The following is a 24,465-nucleotide window of genomic DNA, read 5'->3' as shown; positions in this document are numbered from 1 at the left end:
TGGTGAATCCCTTGGGCTCAGACATTTCCACAGATGAGCCCCTCCTGTCCCCACCGGGACAAACATCCTGTCCGCCCCCTCTCACACCATCTTCACCCTTTCAATAAAATCCCCCCCTCCCTCCCTCCGCGGGATGACGTAAGGCACCGCGCACCTGAGGGCAGATCCCGCTGTGGGGAGCCCGTGTGTGACGTCAGACGCGTGTGGGGTGTGTCCGACGTCACCTGCGGAAGAGCGCTCGTATTTAAAGCACATTAATGGACGTTTCTTATGATTTCGGTGGGACAACAACATTAATGACGGGTTTCATCACTGAATCCAGGGTTGTGGGATGTAAAGTCCCCTGTTAAGTGTCCGGCTGTGCCGTGTTGTTGGTGGAGTGGGCAGCGTGGTGTTTGTCTCGATTCGGGTCACAACACCAGAATTGTCAGCGGGGTCTACACACAGTGTATTAGTCAACAGAAAACCTCTCGTCCCTGCAGTCTTTGTCTCCTGGTAAACTCAACACCCTGACAGTGTGGACCATAGATACCCCTTCCTCTCAGAGTCAGGGAATCACTCAGACAGCTGATCGCTGAGAGGAATTATATTTATTGGTCATTAAAGTTCGCCCAGATTCGTTTGGACGGATTTGATGTGGAGTTCGGGGTGTCACAGTGAAAGGGCCGGACGGCCGAACTCTCTCCGTTGTCCAAACATCCTTCCAGGTGAGGCGACACTTCACCTGTGAATCTTCCGGGGTCGCCCATTGTGTCCGCTGCTCCCGATGCGGCCGCCTCGACACTGGTGACACCGCATCCTCCGCAGTTGTGCGGGGTAGGTTTTTTTTATGGGGGCGGGGGATCGATGATAATATTCCCTTTTGTGCGGGAGGGGTGGGTCTGGGGGTTGATGATCGCAATGCCGTTTTTTTATGCGGGGGGTGGGGTGGGTGTGTGATTTTTCTCTCTGATAGATGCTGCCCGGCCTGCTGAGTTCCGCCAGCATTTTGTTTGTGTTGCTCTGAATTTCCAGCATCACGACTTTGTCGTGTTTGTGATTTAACTCTCCGTTGTCCCTCCCGCCTCCGACCACGGCTGGTGCTGAAGAAGGGTCTGATTTTGGGTTTGTGGAAATCGGGGCCGGTTGGCGTGGAATTTCAACTTGGTAGGCCGAAGGGCCTGTATTGTGCTGTCGGTTTTCCATGTTTCTATGGAAAGTGTCGGGAACGAGCTCTGCCGGACGGCTGGAGGCTCCGGGCTCCCCCGATCCCGCAGCCCCGGTTTTAGCTTTGCACCCGAGTCCGGGCTGTGGGATCAGTTAGTTGTGGTTCCCGGGCTTGGAGGGGGATTGGGGTGAAGGGGATCTGCCTGTGTGTGTGTGTGGGTAGAGGTTGTGGGTGGACTTGGCCGTGGGGTGAGTGCATGGAAGGTGCATAGTCGAGGACGGGGGTGGGTGGGGTTGCTGTTGTGAGAAAGTGGGATGATCGAACGTTCCGTGACCCGGATCAAATAAAGTTGTAAACAGGGGAGGATCTGCTCCGTTGTATCGGACGCTCGCGTGTCCTTTCAGGAAGCAGCAATTCTCTCTTCAAACGAATCGCTGTTTAATCTTGCTGTTAACATTGTGTTTGTTACAAAGCCCCAGTGTCTGGAAGAGCTGTCACTGTCATGGGCTGTTGGTGCAGATTGGGATGGCGGTGGGTTGTCAGTGACCTCTGTATCAGAGAACAACACGGTTTTCTACATCCTCCTGTGAGATATAAATGTCCTCACAGTGGATTCGGATCAGCTGGCATATCTGGAGTTTTCTAAAGGGAAAGGGAATAGCGAAGGGGCTGAGGAGAGAGAGTTTTAATCAGCAAACCGTCGTCCGCGGTGGAGGGATACAGGAGCTGTCTGATCGATCGTTTTACAGTAATTGTGTTTTTATATAATCTCACAGACGGTGACTGAGGAAGAAGCTTGTTGAGGGAGGATACCCGGAGGTGAGCAGGTCAGACACGGTATCAGGAGAGTGACAGTGATGTGATTTCCTGTGTCACGGGTACAGACAGTCGTCTCAAGTGAGGAGTTTGTGTGGAGATGCAGCTTCCCTGGAGGTGGAGGAAAGAGGACACACCAACAGGTGGAACCAGCTGTGGGAAGACATGGTTTGTCAGGTCTGACGACGAGCTGAATGTACCATAACCTTCAGACTGAATCAGAAAACCATTCTGAGGGTATTTGAATTGCCAGAAGCAGGGGAGATGTGATCACAGGGGTTGTGTCTCCATCAGACCCACAGTGAGATGGTTCAAGGTACAATGTGCAGGGGTGAAATCACAGTGTTTGGGGCCGGATTTAATCACTGATTCTGACACAGTGAGAGGGTTAGTTTTGCTGTAAGGCAGCAACATTAATGGAAGAAGACACAGGAACTTCATCAATTGCCAGTTGTTTAGCAGAAGTGATCAATCTCGATGTTACCTTGACAGAAAAAGATACTCCCAGTGGTGACAAAGGGGTGCAGTCTGGTTTATTTCAGGTTGGAGAGGGGTGTGGAGTTTTGAAATCAATGCCTTGCGGTGCCACCATCGTTAATTTACCATGTCCGGAGCGGTGGATCACACAGCACGGAAACAGGCCTTTGGCTGGCCATACCTGTTCTGACCATCCACTCACTGTCTACACTGGTGCCATTTATCAGCACTTGGTTCATAGCCGACTGTATCTCGGCAGTTTCAATGCTCATCCACTTCGTAAATGTTGTGAAGGGACCTGCCTCCACCACCACCTCGGGCAGTGAGTTCCAGATTTCAGCTACCCTCTGAGTGAGAAATCTCCTCCTCAGATCCCTCTAAACCTCTTCATCCTCTGCTTAAATCCTTGCCCTCTGATCGGTGACACCTCTGTCCCAGGATCGGGGCTGATATGGGCATCAGTGAGGCCTTTCATACGGTTCAGCATGGTAAGTTCCTGTGGAAAGTCAGACCACATGGGATCCAGGGAGAGCTGGCTCACTGGATGCACAGTTGTCTTGATGGTAGGAAGCAGAGAGTGATGGCGGGAGGCTGTTTATTGGACTCGAGGCCCGGGCCTAGTGAGGCTCCCTAGGGTTACACCCCATTGCTCTCATTATTCATTCAGATTTAATTATATTTGCATTTGCAGTTTGTTGAATTCTATGCTCCACTTGATCTTTCATTGTTACTATTCTATAGATTTGCTAAGCGTTCCAGTAGGAAAAACAATCTCAGGGTTGTACGTGGTGACATATATGTACTCTGATAATAACATTTACTTTGAACATCAACCATTATTGTCATCTAGATCAATAATTTGGTTAAGAATGTACAGGATATGGAGAGTAGGTTTGCAGCAAGTTCAATTACTATTTCTGAAAGATATTCAGTATAATCTCTCTGCTCTGTTTTCCTCTCTGCATTTGACCACCCCCTCCCCTTACCGTCTTCCCTCTCTGCCCCGTCCTCCCTCTCACCCTGACATTGGACATACGTTCAGGGTGAAAGTGAATTATTTTTGGGGAATCTGAAGGGGAATTCTTCACTCAGAGGTTGGTGAGAGTGTGGAATGAGCTGCCAGTGGAAGTGGGTTTGATTTAGACACTAAAAAGGAATTTGTGTGAGGACGTGGATGGGAGGTGTATGGAGGTTCTGCTGCAGGTAGCTGAAACTGGGCAGTAACAACAAAAACAGGTCGGCATGGACTAGAAGGGCCGAGCGGCCTGTTTCTGTGCTGCTGCTCTCTGTGACTCTAATAATATTCTGAGTTGTAATTTCCACAGTCAGTACTTTGCTACTTCTGACTGAACCCAGACATTTACCCAAACAAGAACCGAAAGACTCTTGGCTGGCTACAGAAAATGTTTACAAGCTGTGATACTTGCCAAAGGGGGTGTTACTCAGTACTGACAATGCAGGGCACACAAGCTTTTGCTTCCGGCCTTTTTCCTTCTTTATTATTTTGAGATTGTAAAAGATGTAACTAAAAATGTAATCTTGCTTAAAATATTAAAGAAATGTGTCATCTTTAACTTTATGCTTTTTGTAATCAGGTCATCTTTTACTCGCTTAGCTGTTCACAGGAATAGAAATTTTGACCGGGGTGCCCAAACTTTTGCATGCCACTGTATATATCCTGTATATATCCTTCCAAATTGCTTCCAGAAATTCCAGCCGTTGCTGCTCTCTTTTCGTCCCTGCCCATGTTCTTTTAAAATCAATTTTGACCAGTTTTTAATCTCATGCCTCTCTAATCCTCTGTATTCCACATATGACTTTAGCTTCTCCTTCTCTAATGTCGGGGTGAATTTGATCATATTAAGAGCACTTACCCCTAAGGGTTCTTTGGACTTTAGTGACCTAATTATTTCCGGTTCATTACAATAATCCAGTATATCTGATCCCCCAGCGGGCTCAACCACGAGCTGCTCTAAAAAAACATTTCGTAGGAATTCCTCCTCTTGAGACCAACACCATCCTGATTTTCCTAATCACCTGCATGACAATCCCCCATGACTCTGGTAACATCGCCCGTATGGCACACATTTTCTATTCCCCATTGTAATTTGTGGACCTCATTCTTACTATTGTTTGGAAGTCTCTGCACAATTCCCATCAGGGTTTTTCTTAACATTTGCTGTTCCTTAATGCTACCCACAGATTCTACACCTTCCAACCCTTTAATACCTCTTTCTAATGATTTTATTTAATATTTCACCAACAGAGCCACACAACCCCACTACTAGCTTGTTCTTGGCTTGTTCTTTCAAGTAAGATAAGTATCTGGGAAACAAGAGGACCTGCAGATGCTAGAAATCTACAGAACTACACTCAAAGTGCTGGAGGAGCTCCGCATGTCAGGCAGCATCTATGGATGAGAATCAACATTTCAGGCCAAGACCCTTCACCGGGACTCTTAATACACCCGTATCTGGAATATCAACAAGCAAAGAGAATAGAAAGTGGTGCGGAATAGGGAAAACCTTTGAGAAAATTTAGACCAAGGCTTGAAAAAAACTACCAAATAGAGCTCAATAATTAACAAATTCAATACAGGTAATAAAGATTTTCATCAATACCGACATTGAATTTTTCTTAAATAAAAATATCTTGGTCCCATTTCAATCAGTAAAATTTTGAATGATAAACAAGAACTTAAGAAAGCTTTAGAAAAGACCATTTACACTCAAACCCACTTAGATTAACACTACCTTGGACAGGAGGAGGAAGAGAAATAACACACATGAAATAAAAAGAAATCACACAACAGTCAGATAAAACTTCTTGGTATATATATTTTTATCAAAAATGAACTGGATTCAGCACTCCATGTGTGTATATGCAATCGTGATAAGAAATACAGAACAGAAAACTTAAATGAGAGGCCAACTCAGAAAAATGAATCATCAGTCTTGAAGAAAACATGAACCAATGGAATGAGTATGACCCTCCACGGGAGATATCCCAACGATCTGAGAAGACTCGATGGTGACAAGGAAGCACCGAGCACCTGACTGAGAGTTGGAGACCTCTTCCCAGAAACAGAGGAGTTCCTTGCGGAAATACAGTACAAGGTGTTTAAGACAAAGAAAAAAATCTGAAATACATGCAATACAAGCAAACAAGACACTAAATGCAGAAAATGCCAAGAGAAACCAGACACAATCCAACACATTCCAGGATCCTGCAGTAGTTGAACTCAATCTGATTACTTATGCAGGTAAAATCAAGTGGCAAAAATCATTCACCAAAATCTTGCTTTAAAACACAAACTGATGAATGACCACGGTAACTTCATTAAGGCACAATGACTTCAAGCCTGATTCAGTTAAGGACATAATCTCACAAATTATATGATAATCAATACACTGTTTCAGATAGGATCATCTCAAATAACCATTCAGATATAATATTACAGGATAAACTAGCAGGAATAACTCCCTCAATAGGTATAACCATTCTCAACACACACATGTGCCTCGACCAATGGGGCCCCTCACCACAGGCATTTTTCGTCAGTCAAATAACCAAGTTATTTCGTCTGCCAATTAGCTTCCACATGTTGCTACTCTGTCATCCATTGCCACGTCCCACTGTTGAATCCTTTTTCCTTATCATACGTTCTTAGCCCATCCATCGCCCAGAGTCCCAAACTCTGCCCTGTGCAGACCCACCTCTGGTTTCTGACCCTGCTCCTTTGAACATCCAACTTATGGGTTCCCATTCCAATTTAAGTCTTTAGAGGACAGTGGTGTTTCCAACAACCCTTTAAAAGCAGGGAAAATGAGTCATAATGTGGAAATAAGTTGTGATTAAGGAGGTTAACGAACAATGTCATTCTTAATCAGCCCTGAGATTAGAACTGCAGTCATCTCGACTTCTTCAGTCTGCAGAGATTTTAGGGAAACAACAGGGGAGGATTTAAATGGACTGATGTGGAACAGATTCACTGGCCGGGTTCAGCAGGCCTGAGTACACCAGTTGTGTTATAAATTCACGATGTACCAAACACAGAGATTTTTTATTAGTTTTTTAATACATTTTCTACATAGCTACAGATAAAAAAAAGCCCGGATCAAAATGAAGAACATTGATACAGTGCAAAAATATACAATAATAATATGATACGAAGAAAGATAATTGAGAAAGCAGCCAAATTGAAGACATGTAAAATTAGTGTCCTCCCCAAGCCCCGCAACAAAAAAAAAAAAATCCAGACCAACCACAACACAATATAGAGAATATAAATCAGGACAATCAAACCCCCAAACTGTGAATACACTCAGCGTGTGTGGGCAGGGCCACATCTCTCCATCTAAGGAAGATGAAACGCCTAACCAGGAGAGAGGCAAAAGATAATATTCGACACTTAGTCAAACTCAGACGTAAATCTGTCTCACCCCCGAAACCAAACAAAGCAATTAAAGGGTTAGGTTCTAGGTGGTGATTCTGAATATACGATAACGTTATGAAGACATCTTTCCAAAATTTCTCCAAGCTAGGGCAAAGCCAGTACATATGAATGAGAGAGGCCTCGCCCCTTTTGCATTTATCACAAAGCGGACTGATGTTAGAGTAAAACCGAGATCATTTGGATTTAGACATATGGGCTCTATGAACAATCTTAAACTATAAAAGGCAATGGCGAGCACACAGGGAGGTTGAGTTAACCGATTTGAGATTCGAGTCCAAAGTCTCATCGGATAAAGAGGTATTTAAATCATCCTCCCATGCCATTTTAAGTTTATCCACAGGGGCACGTCGTAGGGCTGCTAATTTATCACGAATAAATGATATTAAAACTTTACCTAGTGGATTAATAGAAAGAAATAAGTCCATAACATTTTTCTCAGGCATTTCAGGGAAGTTAGGGATTAAAGGAGTAATAAAGTGTCTAATTTGGAGATATCTAAAAAAAATGAGCATTAGGCAGATTAAACTTAGCAGAGAGCTTTTGAAAAGAGGCAAAGCGATTATCAATAAAAAGATCTTCAAAATGTCTAATGCCCTTCCTATACCAATCATGGAAGGCTGAGTCATATGTAGTAGGTTAAAAAAAAGGTGATTATGTAAGATAGGGGTAGAAAAGGAAATACCATGGAACCCATAAAGTTTCCTATACTGAGCCCATATACGCAAAGTGTGTCTGACAAGAGGATTAACTATTAATCTGGACAAACTACTAGGGAGTACGGTGCCGAGAAGTGCAGAGATAGATAATTCTTTAGTGGAGCTCAACTCCATTGCCACCCGATTAGGGCACTCGGGTTGGCCATGGAAAAAAGACCAAAAGGTAGCACAACATATATTGGCTGCCCAATAATATAAACGAAAGTTAGGTAAAGCCATGCCACCTTGTTTTTTAGACTTTTGGAGATAAACTTTGTTAATTCTAGAGCGCTTATTCTTCCACAGATATGACAAAATAACAGAGTCTAAGGAATCAAATAAGGATTTAGGAATAAAAATTGGGATTGATTGAAATAAATATAAAAGTTTAGGGAGAACATACATTTTAACAACATTAATACGACCTACCAAAGACATAGATAGAGGTGACCAATGTAACAGACTCTGTTTAATAGTATATGAAAGATTGGCAAAATTTTCATGAAAGAGATCTTTAAACTTCCTTGTGAATATAATCCCAAGATAAGTAAATTGATTGTGGACTACTTTAAAGGGGAGATCACGAAATGTTAATTCTTGTGCTTCTTTATTAATTGGGGAAAGTTCGCTCTTATGTAAATTAAGTTTATATCCAGAGAACTGGCTAAACTGGTCAAGAAGTGAAAACATTGGAGGTAAGGATGTAGACGGATTTGAAAGAAAAAGTAATAAGTCATCAGCATAAAGAGAAACTTTATGCTCAACACCCCCTCTCCAAATCCCGGTCAGTTCAGGACAATTTTGAAAAGCTATCGCCAAAGGTTCTATAGCCAAATCAAAGAGAAAGGGACTTAAAGGGCATCCATCCCTGACGGGTGCCACGTTTGAGGTTAAATAACTGGGATTTCTGAGAATTAGTTAAAACAGAGGCAGTCGGACACAAATACAGCAATTTGATCCAAGAGATAAAATTTGACCGAAGTCAAATTTTTTCTAAAACTGCAAAAAGGTAGTTCCACTCTATACGATCAAATGCTTTCTCCGCATCAAGGGAAATAACACATTCAGGAATCCCAGTTGGAGGTGAATATAAAATGTTAAATAAACGCCGAATGTTAAAAAAAAAGGAAGACGGTTTTTAATAAAACCAGTTTGATCATCAGAAACAATAGAGGGAATAACAGTTTCTAATCTATGCCAAAACTTTGGCCAAGATTTTAACATCAACATTAAGCAATGAAATCGGCCTATACGAGGAACACTCTGTTGTGTCTTTACCCTTTTTAAATAAAAGAATAATAGAAGCCTCATTGAAAGAGGGTGGCAATTTGCTGTAGTTAAACGAGTCAGATAATACTGAAAGTAACTGAGGGGAGAGAAGTGAAGAGAATGAGTTATAAAATTCTACAGGGAACCCATCAGGTCCAGGAGATTTCCCTGAAGACAGTGCAGAAATTGCAGTAGATATTTCTTCTAATGATATAGGCGCATTGAGTTTGGCTTTAAAATCAGATGAAAGTGAAGGAATATTCAGATTATTTAAAAAAATGATCGATAGAGATATTGTCATTTAATGATTCAGAGGAATAAAGTCGAGAATAGAATTTTTTAAATGCGTCATTGATTTCTAAGTGATCCGATGTAAGGTCTCCATTCTCCTTCCGGATCTTTGTAATATGTTGTTTGGCTTTGGAATGCCTCAGCTGATTGGCTAGAAATTTACCAGATTTGTCACCATGAATATAAAAACCACTCTTACTTTCAAGAAGTTGGCGTTCGACAGATTGAGTGGACAGAAGATTAAATTTAGTTTGAAGTTCTACACGTTTCTTGTATAGTTCAAGATTCTTAGTTTGCGCATGGAGTTGATTCAACTCTTTAATCTGATTAATGAGGTCTAATCGATCTGCACAGGACTTTCTATTAAGAATTGCTGTATAGGAGATTATTTGACCCCTCAGATATGCTTTCATGGCATCCCAGACAATCTGGGATGACACTTCAGGTGATGTATTGGTGTTAAAATAAAAGGTTATCTGATCCCTGATAAATTTTAGAAAATCATCATCCGATAGTAAAGTCTAATCAAACCGCCAGTGTTTATTCCTCTGAGGAAGGCCAGGAAAATTTAAGGACAGAGTAATTGGGGCCTAGTCAGAAATCAGTATACTCTGATAATCACAAGAATAGACAAATGGAATGAGTTGATTGTCGAGTAAGGAGTAGTCAATTCTAGTAAAGGTATGGTGAACATGTGAAAAAAAAGAATAATCTCTCTCAGTAGGATGAAGGAAACACCATATATCAGAGATATCATAATTAGAGAGAAACGATTGAATAGCTGAGGCAGATTTAGTAGGTGGAAGACAGAGTTTAAAATAGAACTGGTTTATTTGTCTCAGATCCAGAATATTAAACAGCAGTTCCATTAAAGGTGAATGTGCAGCAGAAGAAACTCCTCCCATGCCCAGTGACCAGGGTGCAGAACTGGGTGTGGTGAGCAGCAGCAATAATTGCAGAGTTCAGCACCGACAGTCACTCCCAAAATTGCATTCAGCAACGGTGATGGACTAATATCCAGCATGCAGCTCATTGAAACTTTCTCCCCAGTTTGAACCCGGTAGTGTGTCACAAGTGTAACACACTGTAAGGATTCATTGCTGATGTAATGGCCTCTCTGTAATGTTTCACTGCTGAGGTAATGGTTTCTCTGCAGCAGCAATGTTTAGGTTACGACTAGAGATAACAGGGGTTGGAGTGCAGAGCTATCCAATGACAGAAATGTTCTTTCTTGTGAGTCTGGAAGAGAGATTTTCATGGTCTTTTGCTGGGGAGAGATGAGAAGACGTGAATGGAGAGAGTGGGCCCTTTTTCATTTTTTTTTTGTTTTCTTTACTGACCCTTTATTCAAAGTAAGAATTATAAATCTTAATAGTGTAATCACATCTTATGTACCATTTGTTACTTCAGGTGTCACACAGACGCAAACCTATAAAACTACCAGCAACAATTGAACACACTTGGGAGTAGGGTTTTGCAGTGAACAAACACTATTTTAGTGGTAACTACTAATAATAGTGAACTTAAACCAGATAATCCAAGGGTTAGCACTGTTATGCATATACAGGTGTGAATACAGGTTTCCCCTGTATCTAAAGCTAGAGCGTTCCTATGAAACCATTTGTAAGCCGAAATGTCATGAAGCGAAGAAGCAATCACCATTAATTTAAATGGGAAAAGATTGTGGATGTTCCCAGGCCCAAAGAATAACCCACCAAATCATACCAAATAGCACATAAAACCTAAAATAACACTAACCTATAGTAAAAGTAGGAATGATATGATAAGTATACACACTATATAAAGTAGAAATATTGTATGTACGGTGTAGTTTCACTGAAAATCCAGAAGATAGTGAACTGAAATTGATTTGGAGAGAAAAAAAATCGGCACTTGCACGCATGCATACACAACTGCCGCACAAGGCTTCACGGTCACGGTAGTCTTTCTCGGGGTAAACTCACATATAAAGCAGGCATCATCTTTATTGTAAAAGCGAAAATCCTCTTTGGTTAGAAAAAACAGGTACTAACGTAGGTCTTTCATAACAGTGAGCTGTTGTAAAGCGAACGTCCGAAAAACGGGAGCCACCTGTATATAAAATCCAAAACCTAGGTGGTAAACGATATAGTCAATAGACAATAGGAAATAGGTGCAGAAGTAGACCATTCGGCCCCTCAAGTCTGCACCGCCAGTCTTACGATGATGTGGTAGATTCAATTTAGTTCATAAGATTGGAGGGGGAGGGAGGGAGGGAAGGAGAGGGAGAGGGAGAGGGAGATGTAATCCAAGTAAACAGGTGTTGTCGACCTTTTCCAATGCCCATCAAATCTTCCAAGTTAGCCAGACGTGACCAACTCAAGAGCACCTTCTTCAAGAGAAAGTCTCCCAACCCAGGCAAGGGTTAGACTCACCGGTAGATCCCACAGGGTCGCTCTTACATGCACTAACAGCCACAGATCGATTCTTCTTTATCGATCCTCAAATCCCACCCTTGTGGGTACAAGAATGTCCAACTAGCAGAAACTTTCATCACTAGCCTTTGAGCGTCTGCGTGTCCTGCGAGAAAAGCAGTTACGTGTGTTTAAATACCGTTGTGCTGAACACCATCTGTCCATCACGTAGCTCCGCCCCCTCTCTCTGTAAGAAGTCGCTTGCTTGTTCTGTGTCGGTAGAGGATCATTCTGACCTTGCTTAACCACACAGAACATAAACATTAGCTGGTCACCATAGCAACCCAGCACTTCTGTAGAAATTCAACAGCGTGTCCAAAGTCAGTCTCGGTTCTCTTTGCATTTTAAAGAGACAGTTCACAGAAAGGGGACACATCACTCAGTATCCACCCAGTTCTTCAGTTTGGCCAGACTGGGGTGAGCAGGCTATAACCCCCTCTGTTAAGCTGCCAGCAGAACTGAGAGCTACATAAGATTAGATGACTGAGTGAATCACTTCCTACATTCACAACCGGTGAATGGCCTCTCCCCAGTGTGAACTCAGTGATGCACACTTGTTGATTTGGCTGAGAGAATCTTTTCCCAAAGTCTGAGCAGATCAGTCTCTACCCAGTGTGAAGTCGCTGGTGTGCCTTTAGGATGGATGATTGAGTGAATCCTTTCCCACAGTCTGAGCAGGTGAACGGCCTCTCACCAGTGTGAACACGCTGATGTATCTTCAGATGGGATGACGAAGTGAAACCCTTCCCACAGTCTGAGCAGGTGAAGGGACTCTCACCAGTGTGAACTCGCTGATGTATCTTCAGATGGGATGACGAAATGAATCCCTTCCCACAGTCTGAGCAGGTGAACGGCCTCTCACCAGTGTGAACTCGCTGATGTATCTTCAGATGGGATGACGAAGCGAATCCCTTCCCGCAGTCTGAGCAGGTGATTGGCCACTCTCCGCTGTGAACTCCCTGGTGTGCCTTCAGTTGAGATAACTGAGTGAATCCTTTCCCACAGACTGAGCAGGTGAACGGCTTCTCTCCAGTGTGAACTCGCTGATGTATCTTCAGATGGGATGACGAAGTGAATCCCTTCCCACAGTCTGAGCAGGTGATTGGCCACTCTCCGGTGTGAACTCCCTGGTGTGCCTTCAGTTGAGATGACTGACCGAATCCTTTCCCACAGTCTGAGCAGGTGAATGGCTTCTCTCCAGTGTGAACTCGCTGATGTACCTTCAGATGGGATGAGCAAGTAAATCCCTTCCCACAGTCCGAGCAGGTGATTGCCCACTCTCCGGTGTGAACTCCCTGGTGTGCCTTCAGTTGAGATGTCTGAGTGAATCCTTTCCCACAGTCTGAGCAGGTGAACGGCCTCTCTCCAGTGTGAACTCGCTGATGTATCTTCAGATGGGATGACGAAGCAAATCCCTTCCCACAGTCTGAGCAGGTGAATGGCCTCTCTCCAGTGTGAACTCGCTGATGTACCTTAAGTTGAGGTAATTCGGAGAATCCCTTCCCACAGTCTGAGCAGGTGAATGGCCACTCTCCAGTGTGAACTGACTGGTGTTTCAGTAACTTATATGACGAAGTGAATCCTTTCCCACAGTCTGAGCAGGTGAATGGCCTCTCCCCAGTGTGAACTGACTGGTGTCTCAGTAAGTGAGCTGATGAAGTGAATGCCTTGCCACAGTCCGAACAGGTGAACGGCTTCTCCCCAGTGTGAATTCTTTGGTGTACCTTCAGTTGAGATGACTGAGCGAATCCCTTCCCACAGTCTGAGCAGTTGAATGGCCTCTCTCCGGAGTGAACTCGCTGATGTATCTTCAGTCGAGATAATTCAGTGAATCGCTTCCCACAGTCTGAGCAGGTGAACAGCCACACTCCGGTGTGAACTGACTGGTGTCTCAGTAACTGATATGATGAAATGAATCCTTTCCCACAGTCTGAGCAGGTGAATGGCCTGTCCCCAGTGTGAACTGACTGGTGTCTCAGTAACTGAGATGACTGAGTGAATCGTTTCCCACAGTCCGAGCAGGTGAACAGCCGCTCCCGAGTGTGAACTCGCTGGTGAGCCATTAGGTCAGATGACCGAGTGAATCCTTTCCCACAAGTTCAGCAGTTGACCAGCCTCTGCCCAGTGTGAACTGACTGGTGTGTCCACAGGCGGGAAGACCAACTGAATCCCTTCTCACTCACAGGACAGGTGAATGGCCTTCCCATTGTGAACTCGCTGATGTACCTTCAGTTGAGATGACCGAGTGAATTCATTCCCACTGTCTGAGAAGATGAATGGGCTCCCCTCCATGTAAACTAACGGTCATGCCAGTTGGTCAGATGATCGAGTGAATCCCTCCCCACAGTCTGAGTAGGAAGGACGGTCGATTGAATCCCTCGCTCCACTTCTTAAATATCTGGACAGAGACAGCAAAACTGCTGTGTTGTGTTCGAGATTCCCGTAGTCAAATTCCTTGCCATTTTTAACCTGTAAAAAGATTTACAAAATCCATCAATTGGTGTAGGACATTTCAAATGAGATTACTTGAGTGTCAAGGTGTGAGCTGGCATCACACTGTTACAGTGAATTTTAACCCAAGTTGGAGAAAGAAATCACCTCCTGACTGGGCAGAGTGCTGGTATCTGGAATGACCATCAAACTCTCCGATGCTCTTCCTGTCTCTATAAGAATGGGGCATTTCTGCCATCTCCAATCTGTGACCTGGCTCAGTTTGACTCTCTCCATTGGTTTTATTCTGTGTTCCCACTGAGCTGCATGGGTTCCTGGCCCCACAGTAACTGAAACACTCTCACGCAAATAGCCTGCAATCCATTCCATGCACCCACAACTCTCTGTGTAAATAAAGTTACCCCTGACATCCCCTCCATATCAACTTTCAAGCACCTTAAAACTATACCCCCTCACGTTAGCCATTTGAGCCCTGGGGTAAAAACCTCTGGCTATCCACACGATCAGTGTCCCTCATCATCCTATACATCTGAAAAAGGCTCGAAACATAAACAAAGATATTATACATTTCTTTGAGGATTTGTTGAGAATAGACAGCATTATGACAGTATAGATAGGGTACAGGTAAGCAGCTTTTTCCACTGAGGATGGGTGCGATGACAACCATAGGTCATGGGTAAGTGGGGAAGTGAAAATTTAATGGGAACATTTGGAAAAGCTCTTTACTGAAATGGTCGTGAGAGCGTGCAGTGAGATGCCAGCACAAGTGGTGAATATGAGCTCGGTTTCACCATTTAAAAGAAGTTTGGATGGGAGCCTGGACGGTTGGGGTATGGCGGGCGATGGTCCCGGTGCAGTTAGTTGCATTAGACAGTTTAAATGTTTGTTTGGCATTGACTGGATTGGGCAAATAGCCTGTTTCTGTACTGAACTTCTCCATGTTTCTGTGACAGAGAAGCTGGCCAAACTTGTTTGGAAGGGAAAAGGTAGGAGAGACAACGGAGCAGCAATGGCTGGAGTTTCTGGGAGCAATTCAGGAGCTGAGTGATCGATACACCCCAAAGAAGTGGAAGCATTGTAAAGGCAGGAAGACACAACTGTGGCTGAAATGAGAACCCAAAGCCAACTTAAAAGCCAAAGAGAGGGCATTCAAAAGAGCAAAAACTATTGGAAGCTTTTAGAAACCAACAGAACACGACTAAAAATAAGTCCGATGAGCTTGGGGGTGGAATTATGATACTGTTGTCATTAATGAGTCTTGGTAGCACCCAACAGTCTGAGGTATTTAGAGGAACAAAATATCAGGGGCCTCAATATCTCTTGAAAACCAAGGTTCCCTGCACCAGTTACCTTTCAGCATACAAACTCTACACTCTCAAAAATGTCACTTCTGAAGGCCTCCCACTTACCAAGTACTCCTTTGCCAGAAAACGGCCTGTCCCAAACCACACTTGTCAGGTCCTTTTGACACCATCAAAACTGACCTTTCATCCCCTCTGTTCTGTTCTCCTAACTAACGAATCCCCTATCACCCGTTTGACTTTCCTCTGCCAGGTAATCCCTCCCTCCCCAACAGTTTCTAAAGCGGCCCACCTGGCTGTTGTGTGAGATGGCAACAAGAGTACTCTGCGATGGCTATTTAACTTCATTCCCCGTCATGTCTCTCAACCAGTTTCCTGTGTCCTGCACCTTAGGTGTAACTCACCTCTCTTCATGTCATATCTATCACCCCCTCCAACTGGTGGATGATCCAAAATTCATCCATTTTCAGCTCTAACTCCTCAAAGTGCAGCTGGGTGCACATCTTGTAGGTGAGGGTGTCAGGGACACTGGAGTTCTCCACACCAATGTCCCCTCTAATTTGTAATCACCAGTGTGCACAGAAATCTTGTACTGTGCATTCTTTTACCCAGTGACGACATGTGCACTGTGAATTTTATATAGAGAGGTATTCATTTTAACAGCCAGCAAATCACTGTCTGTAAGAACTGTGATCTCCTCTAGGCTCGATCCAGTTCATCTGCCCTCTCACACCATGTCACAGGCCTGTAACGGGTAATGAAGGATTTTCTCTCCAGTGCTTTTGCACTTTGTCCATAAGTGGTTTGCTTGCTAAATTACACTTTAAAAAGTCAGATTTCCAAATATCACTCCAATTCTTCCCTCTTGTAAACTCTCCAACAACTTTTGCATCACCACAATACACACAGGTATCACCAGTTTCTGTATTGTACATAAATATTTCCCCTGAAATCTCCCCCAAGTGACAGATGGCGTTGAACTCAGTGATGGCAATGCCAATGAATATGAAGGGAAGGGCAGTAGTCTGTCTCATTGGAGTCTTTCACATTTGTGAGGTGAAAGTTACTTGTTGCCCAGGGCAAAGGTGTTTGATATCATTATCTTCCAGAGAGAATGGTACAAAACATGTCGTCACGGGTTGAAAAGTCCAGAACAAGAGGAGGTGGAACAAGCAACACACACAAAATGCTGGAGGAACTCAGCAGGCCGGGCAGCATCTACGGAAAAGAGTACTAATGCTGAGTTCCTCCGGCATTTTGTGAGTGTTGGTTGGATTTCCAGCATCTGCAGATTTTCTCCTGTCAGTGATCGGAGGTAGAACAAAGGTGATTTTCTCTACTGCTGATGTAAAAGATTTTGTTCCCTTTCTCCGAGTTCCTCATCCTTGCATTTAGATAGCTGGAGCTCAGCTCTGTCTGAGAGATCCATCGGTTCCCATTCCCTCATCAGCCGGGAGCTCCCCGGGGCCCGTGTACGGATCGTGGGGCTGAGAGAGAGGGAAGAGGACAGGACTGTCCCGGGATTGCGGACTGTGATGTCCGGATTTCACAGGAATCGTTCTGAAGTTGGTGTTTCAGAGAAAAACACGGAGAATCACTCTTACCTCCATCCGACATTTCCAAGGCCTTCAGTGTACTGTGCGCATGCGTGACACTCGGGGACGTCCTCAACCTGACGCCTGCGCATTTCATCGGTGCCTCAACGACGGCGAAATTTTTAACTCATGGCCCTATGGGTAATCACGGTGCCATTAAATATTTGTGCAGTTACCGGTTCAAGGTCCATACCTTATTTTTTTCGTGTGTATCGAAAAATCTGCAGCTGTTTTAACGCAGAAAGCGGCTCCCATAAGCAATATACTCAATATCAACTCGTATCTAATGCCAAAGTAAAATGCAGTTATAAAACACCGGAGATTCTGCAGTTGCTTGGAATACAGAGACGCACACACACAAAATGCTGGAGGAACTCTGCAGTTCAAGCAGCAACTAAGCAGGCTAGGCATGCTGAAAGGGCTCGGTGTAAACGTTGTCTTTTTATTCCTCTTCACAATTGCTGTCTGTTGATTTCCACCAGTATTTTGCAGAAATTAACCACCTTTTTTTTCGATCAACCAGTTTCCAAATGCTTCTAATCTTTCTTTTGTAGCCACATCCAGCTGGTCTGATTCCTCCTCCTCGTAAACTCTAGACCCCATCTCTCTTTGCAGCCCCAAAGCCTAACTCAATCTGGCAACTCTCTGGTTTTTGACTCTGCACCATCGAAGATTCACTCGCTAGTCTGCTGTCAGACTTCAGAGGTGCATTGTGTTACGAGACCGCAGGTTCGTTTACTGTGAGTGTCACGTTGAGTGCCTGAGTGAGGCGGGTCAGTGACGCGAAACACATAGGGGGAGGGAGGGAGGGAGAGGGGAAGGGGTAGAGGAGGGAGGGGGAGGGAGAGGAGAGATGGGGAGGAAAGGGGGGAGGGAATGTCAAAACCACAGTGAGCTCATCGTCTTATTCAGACTGGAGAAAATCATGCGGGTGTATAAGATGATGAGAGGCATTGGTCGTGTGGATAGCCAGAGGATTTTTCCCAGGCTGAAACGGCTAACACGAGGGGGAATAGGTTTTAAACTGCTTGGAAGTAGGTACAGAGGAGATATCAGAGCTAAGGTTTTTTTTTAAGCAAACAGTGGTGTGTGTGTGTGTGTGTGGAATGCACTGTCAGCAATGGTGGTAGAGGCGGATACAATAGGGTCTTTTAAGAGACTCTGAGATAGGTACATGGAGCTTAGCAAAATAGATTTCTATGATTCTGTGAAATTCAACGGAAATCTCCTATTCCACGGAGTGGTGACTAGTTGCAACCTGACACCTCAGGGAGTGTGAGAGGGGAACAGCAGGGGTAGATTTTGATATCCGGATATGGAACAGAAACATGGGCAGGAACCAGATGGGCCGACTGGACTTTGTAGCGTCCATAGTGAGTGCAGTGGAGACAGTAAGTACCTGAAACATGGGATTTGATACAAAACTGACTTATCTTTCACAGATCCACAATATTAAACTCCAGTTTAGTTTAAGGCTAACATCAGCAGAACAGACTCCTCCAATGCTCAGTGACCAGGGTTCAGTCCTGGGTGCGATGAGCAGCCGCAAAAACTGCAGAATTTGACAGTAACAGTCCCTCGTGAACCTGCAGCTGCCTTCAGTTACTGTGATGGTTAAACATTTAACACAGATATGATTTGAACTTCCTCCCTGATGTAGGAGGGTTCAGTCCGAAGATGTAGGGGAGAAGGAAAACAAAAAGATAATAAAGTTGTGTGCACCGTTAGGGATAAGCAGAGAGGAAGAGGTGGAGAGTTTCTTAAATGCATTTATTTTAATGCTAGGAGCATTGCAAGAAAGGTGGATGAGGTTAGAGCAAGGATTGATACCTGGAAATATGATGTTGTAGCTATTAGTGAAACATGTTTGCAGAAGGGGTGTGATTGGCAACTAAATATTCCTAGATTACGTTGCTTCAGGTGTGATAGAATCAGAGGGGCAAGAGGGGAAGGCGTTGCATTGCTTGTCCAAGAAAATATCAGGGCGGTGTTTTCACTGGATAGATTAGAGGGCTCGTCCAGGGGGACTATTTGGGTGGAATTAAGGAATGGGAAAGGTGTAGTAACACTTAAAGGGGTGTATTATAGACCACCTAATGGGGAGCGAGAATTGGATGAGCAAATTTGTAAGGAGATAGTAGTTATTTGTAGTAAGCACAAGGTTGTGATTGTGGCAGATTTTAATTTTCCACACATAGACTGGGAAGCCCATTCTGTAAAACGGCTGCATGGTTTTGAGTTTGTAAAATGTGTGCAGGATAGTTGTTTGCAGCAATACATAGAGATACCAACTAGCGAAGTGGCAGTGTTGGATCTCCTGCTGGGAATGAGATAGCTCAGGTGACGGAGGTATGTGTTGGGGACCACATAGTGTCCAGTGATCACAATACCATTTGTTCCAAAATAATTATGGAGAAGGATCGGACTGGAACCAGGGTTGAGATTTTTGATTGGAGAAAGGCTAACTTTCAGGAGATGCAAAAAGATTTAGGAGTGGATTGGGACAATTTGTTAATGGGAAGGATATAATAGAGAAATGGAGGTCATTTAAAGGTGAATTTTTGAGGGTACAGAATCTTTATGTTCCTATTAGGTTGAAAGGAAAGGTTAAAAGTTCGAGAGGGCCAAGGTTTTCAAGGGATATTGGAAACTTGGTTTGGAAAATGAGAGAGATCTATAATAAATATAGGCAGCATGGAGCAATTGTGGTGCTCGGGGAATATAAAGAATGTAAAAAGAATCTAATATAAAGAATGTAAAAATGTAAAAATAAATTAGAAAAACTAAATGAGGATCTGAGGCTGCTTTGGCAAGTAAGGTGAAAATGAATCCAGAGGGTTTCTACAGTTAAGTTAATAGCAAAAGGATAATGAGGGATAAAATTGGTCCCTTAGAGAATCAGAGTGGACAGCTATGTGTGTAGCCAAAAGGAGTGGGGGAGGTTTTGAAAATTTTATTTTCATCAGTATTCACTTAGGAGAATTATATTGAATTGTGTAAGGTAAGGGAAACAAGTCGGGTAGTTATGGAAACTAAGATGATTAACGAAGAGGAAGTACTAAAGCTTTTAAAGAATATAAAAGTGGACAAGTCTCCGGTCCTGATAGGATATTTCCTAGAACCTTGAGGGAAGTTAGTGTAGAAATAGCAGGGACTCTGACAAAAATATTCCTAATGTCATTTGAAAGGGGGATGGTGCCAGAGAATTGGCGTATTGTTGTTCTATTGTTTAAAAAGGTATCTCAGAGTAAACCTAGCAATGATGGGCCTGTAAGTTTGACATCAGTGGTGGGTAAATTAATGGAAAATATTCTTAGATATGGTATATATAATTATCTGATTAGACAGGGTCTGTTTAGGAACAGTCAACATGGATTTGTGCGTGGAAGGTCATGTTTGATAAAACATATTGAACTTTTTGAAGTGGTTACTAGGAAAGTTGACAAGGATAAAGCAGTGGATGTTGTCTATATGGACTTCAGTAAGGCCTTTGACATGATTCCACATGGAAGGTTAGTTAGGAAGGTTCAATCGTTAGGTATTAATTTTGAAGTAGTAAAATGGATTTATCAGTGGCTGGATGGGAGAGTAATGGTGGATAACTGTTTGTCCGGTTAGAGGCCGGTGACTAGTGGTGTGCCTCTGGGATCTGTACTGGGTCTAATGTTGTTTGTTATATACATTAATGATCTGGATGATGGGGCGGTAAATTGGATTAGAAAGTATGCAGATGATACTAAGATAGGTGGCGTTGTGGATAATGAAGCAGGTTTTTAAAGCTTGCAGAGAGAATTAAGCCAGTTAGAAGAGTGGACAGAAAGATGTCAGATGGAGGTTAATGCTGATGTGTGAGGTGCAACATTTTCGTAGGTCTAATCAAAATAGGACATACATAGTAAACAGTAAGACATTGAAGAATGCAGTAGAACAGAGTGATCTATGGGGCATAGATAATAGAATGACGGTGAATAGTCCCCCTGAAGGTGGAATCTCATGTGGATAGGGTTGTGAAGAAAGATTTTGGTATGCTGGCCTTTATAAATCAGAGCATTGAGTATAGCAGTTGGGATGTAATGTTAAAAATATACAAGGCATTGTTCAAGCCGAATTCAGAGTACTGTGTACAGTTCTGTTCACCGAATTATAGGAAAGGTGTCAATATAATAGAGTACAGAGAAAATTTACCAGAATGATACGTGGGTTGCAGCACCTAAGTTACAGAGAAAAGTTGAACAAGTTAGGTCTTTATTCTTTGGAGCATAGAAGTTTGAGTGGGGACTTGATAGAGGTATTTAAAAATATGACGGAGATAGATGAAGTTGATGCGGATAGACTTTTTCCATTGAGAGTCGGGGAGATTCAAACAAGAGGACATGATTTGAGAGTTAGGGGGCAAAAGTTTAGAGGTAACACAAGTGGGAACTTCTTTACTCAGAGAGTGGTAGCTGTGTGGAAGAGCTTCCAGTAGAAGTGGTAGAAGCAGGTTCGATATTTTTTAAAAAATGGATAGGCATATGGACGGGAAAGGAATGGAGGGTATGGGCTGAGTGCAGGTCAGTGGGATTAGGTGAGAGTAAGCTTTCAGCACGGACTAGAAGGGCCGAGATGGCCTGTTTCCGTGCTGTAATTATTATATGGTTATATAATAACCATCCAGAAATTATGTTACAGGATGAACAAGCAGGACTAACTCCCTCAATAGTTATAACCATTCCCAACACCCACATCTCCCTCGACCAATGGAGCACCTCACAACAGGTATTGTTTCTGTCATCAGTCAGACAACCCAATTATTTTCTGTCAATCAGCTTCAAAATGTTCCTATTTTGTTATTTGTTTCCACTTCCTGCTGCTGATTCCCTTCTCATAATACGTTCTTACCCCAACCATCTTCCAGAGCCACAAACTCTACCCGGTGCAGACCTGCCTCTGGCTTCTGACCATGATTCTTTGAACATCCAACTGATGGCTTCCGATTTTAATTCCAGTCTTTAAACGACACTTGTGTTTTCAACTATCCTTTGTTAGTAGGAAAAATGACCCATAAAATGGAAATGAGTCGTGATTATTGAGGTTAACTACCAATGTCATTCTTCCTCATCCAGAGATCTGAGGGGCGAAGAACATCTCAGACAGAACTGCAGTCAGCTCAACTTCTTCAGTCCACAGAGAATTCAAGGGAAACCTCTTCACCCACAGAGTGGAACCCATCACCACAGGGAGACTGAGAGGTGAATAACAGGGGATGATTTAAAAGGACTGTCGTGGAATTGAATCTCAGCAAAGTCCAGGCGGCCTGAGTTGACTCTCTACTGTGCACTTCGTGTGTTATAATTTCACTAAGTACCAGAGACAGAGTTTAAAATAGAACTGATTTATTTGTCACAGATGCAGAATATTAAACTCCAGTCCCATTAAAGGTGAATGTGCAGCAGAAGAAACTCCTCCCATGCCCATTGACCAGGGTGCAGAACTGGGTGTGGTGAGCAGCAGCAATGATTGCAGAGTTCAGCACCGACAGTCAGTCTCGAAATTGCATTCAGCAACGGTGATGGACACACATCCAGTGAACGGTCTCTCCAGTGTGAACTCAATGATGCACATTTGGTTGATTTGACTGAGAGAATCTCTTCCCAAAGTCCGAGCAGGTGTCCAGAGTCTCCCCGGTGTGAACTGAGTAGTGTGCTCGCAGGTGGGATGACTGAGTGAATCCTTTTCCATAGTCTGAGCAGGTGAATGGCCTCTCCCCCGTGTGAACTCGCTGATGTACCTTAAGTTGAGATGACAAAGTGAATCTTTTCCCACATTCTGAGCAGGTGAACGGCCTCTCTCCAGTGTGAACTCGCTGATGTGCTTGTAGGTGGGATGACTGAGTGAATCCTTTCCCACAGTCTGAGCAGGTGAATGGCTTCTCACCAGTGTGAACTCGCTGATGTGCTCGCAGGTGGGATGACTGAGTGAATCCTTTCCCACAGTCTGAGCAGGTGAACGGCCTCTCCCCAGTGTGAACTTGCTGATGAATCTCCAGTTGAGATGATGAAGTGAATCTTTTCCCACAGTCCGAGCAGGTGAACGGCCTCTCCCCCATGTGAACTCGCTGATGTACCTTAAGTTTATATGATGAAGTGAATCCTTTCCCACAGTCTGAGCAGGTGAACGGCCTCTCACCAGTGTGTACTAACTGATGTCTCAGTAGGTGAGATGACAACGCAAATCTCCTTCCCACAGTCTAAGCAGGAGAATGGCTTCTCCCCAGTGTGAACTCGCTGATGTACCTTAAGTTTATATGATGAAGTGAATCCTTTCCCACAGTCTGAGCAGGTGAACGGCCTCTCCCCAGTGTGAACTGACCAGTGTGCTTGTAGGGTAGCAAACTGTGTGAATGCCTTCCCACAGTCTAAGCAGGTGAATGGCCTCTCTCCAGTTTGAACTCGCTGATGTGCTTCTAGGTGGGATGACTGAGTGAATCCTTTTCCACAGTCCGAGCAGGTGAACGGCCTCTCACCAGTGTGAACTCGCTGATGTACCTTAAGTTGAGATGATAAAGTGAATCTTTTCCCACAGTCTGAGCAGGTGAACGGCCTCTCACCAGTGTGTACTAACTGATGTCTCAGTAGGTGAGATGACAACGCGAATCCCTTCCCACACTCTGAGCAGGTGAACGACCTCTCCCCAGTGTGAACTCGCTGATGTGCTTCTAGGTGGGATGACTGAGTGAATCCTTTCCCACAGTCTGAGCAGGTGAACGGCCTCTCCCCAGTGTGAACACGCTGATGTACCTTAAGTTGAGATGACAAAGTGAATCTTTTCCCACATTCTGAGCAGGTGAACAGCCTCTCACCAGTGTGTGCTAACTGATGTCTCAGTAGGTGGGAAGACAACGCCAATCCCTTCCCACAGTCTGAGCAGGTGAACGGCCTCTCCCCAGAGTGAACTCGCTGATGTAGCTTAAGATTAGATGACAAAGTGAATCCTTTCCCACAGTCAGAGCAGGTGAATGGCCTCTCACCCGTGTGAACTGACTGATGACTCAGTAGGTGAGCTGACAACGTGAATCCCTTTCCACAGTCTGAGCAGGTGAACGGCCGCACCCCGGTGTGAACTCGCTGGTGAGCCATTAGGGTGGATGACTGAGCAGATAAATGGATTCCCCCCGTGTAAATTGACTGCATGTCAGTCGGTCAGATGATCGATGAATCTCTCCCACAGTCTGAATAGGAATAATGATTGAGTGAATCACTCCCCACAGCCTGAATAGGAATAACGATCGAGTGAAACTCTCCCCCAGTCTGAATAGGAATAATGATCGAGTGAATCACTCCCCACAGCCTGAGTAGGAATGATGATCGAGTGAATCCCTTGTTCCACTTCTTAAATATCTGGACATAGACAACAAAACAGCGTGTTGTGTTTGACCTCCCCGTAGATAATTTCCTTGTTGTTTTTAACCTGAAAAAGATTTATAGTACATCAATGGGTGAAGGACAATATGTCAGACGAGATTACTTGAGGTG

The 24,465-nt window shown here is 43.9% G+C and overlaps 2 protein-coding genes and 1 pseudogene across 3 annotated transcripts in view; all 3 read right to left on the bottom strand.

Annotated features, from left to right (window-relative positions):
• LOC132388497 (zinc finger protein 229-like) overlaps positions 1–24,465 on the bottom strand; it is a 142,483-nt gene that overhangs the window by 95,714 nt on the left and 22,304 nt on the right. The window contains exon 1 of one of the 2 annotated variants that reach the window (XM_059960852.1): positions 17,455–17,513. The exons of the other annotated variant lie outside the window; for it this stretch is intronic. The gene's annotated coding sequence lies outside the window, so the exon portion shown is untranslated. Of the gene's footprint in view, positions 1–17,454; positions 17,514–24,465 lie in introns of those variants that run through there. 2 annotated transcript variants of the gene reach the window in all.
• LOC132388490 (zinc finger protein 585A-like) lies at positions 12,252–13,784 on the bottom strand (the record flags this gene model as incomplete). Its single annotated transcript, XM_059960836.1, has 1 exon — positions 12,252–13,784. A coding segment is annotated over exon 1 (1,416 nt), but the record flags the coding sequence as incomplete, so codon positions are not given.
• LOC132388493 (gastrula zinc finger protein XlCGF57.1-like) lies at positions 22,348–24,123 on the bottom strand (annotated as a pseudogene).

This window comes from Hypanus sabinus, unplaced genomic scaffold, assembly GCF_030144855.1.
Source record: "Hypanus sabinus isolate sHypSab1 unplaced genomic scaffold, sHypSab1.hap1 scaffold_336, whole genome shotgun sequence".
NCBI lineage: Eukaryota > Metazoa > Chordata > Chondrichthyes > Myliobatiformes > Dasyatidae > Hypanus > Hypanus sabinus.
Note: the sequence above shows the minus strand (reverse complement) of the source record. Positions and strands in the feature narration are given on the sequence as shown.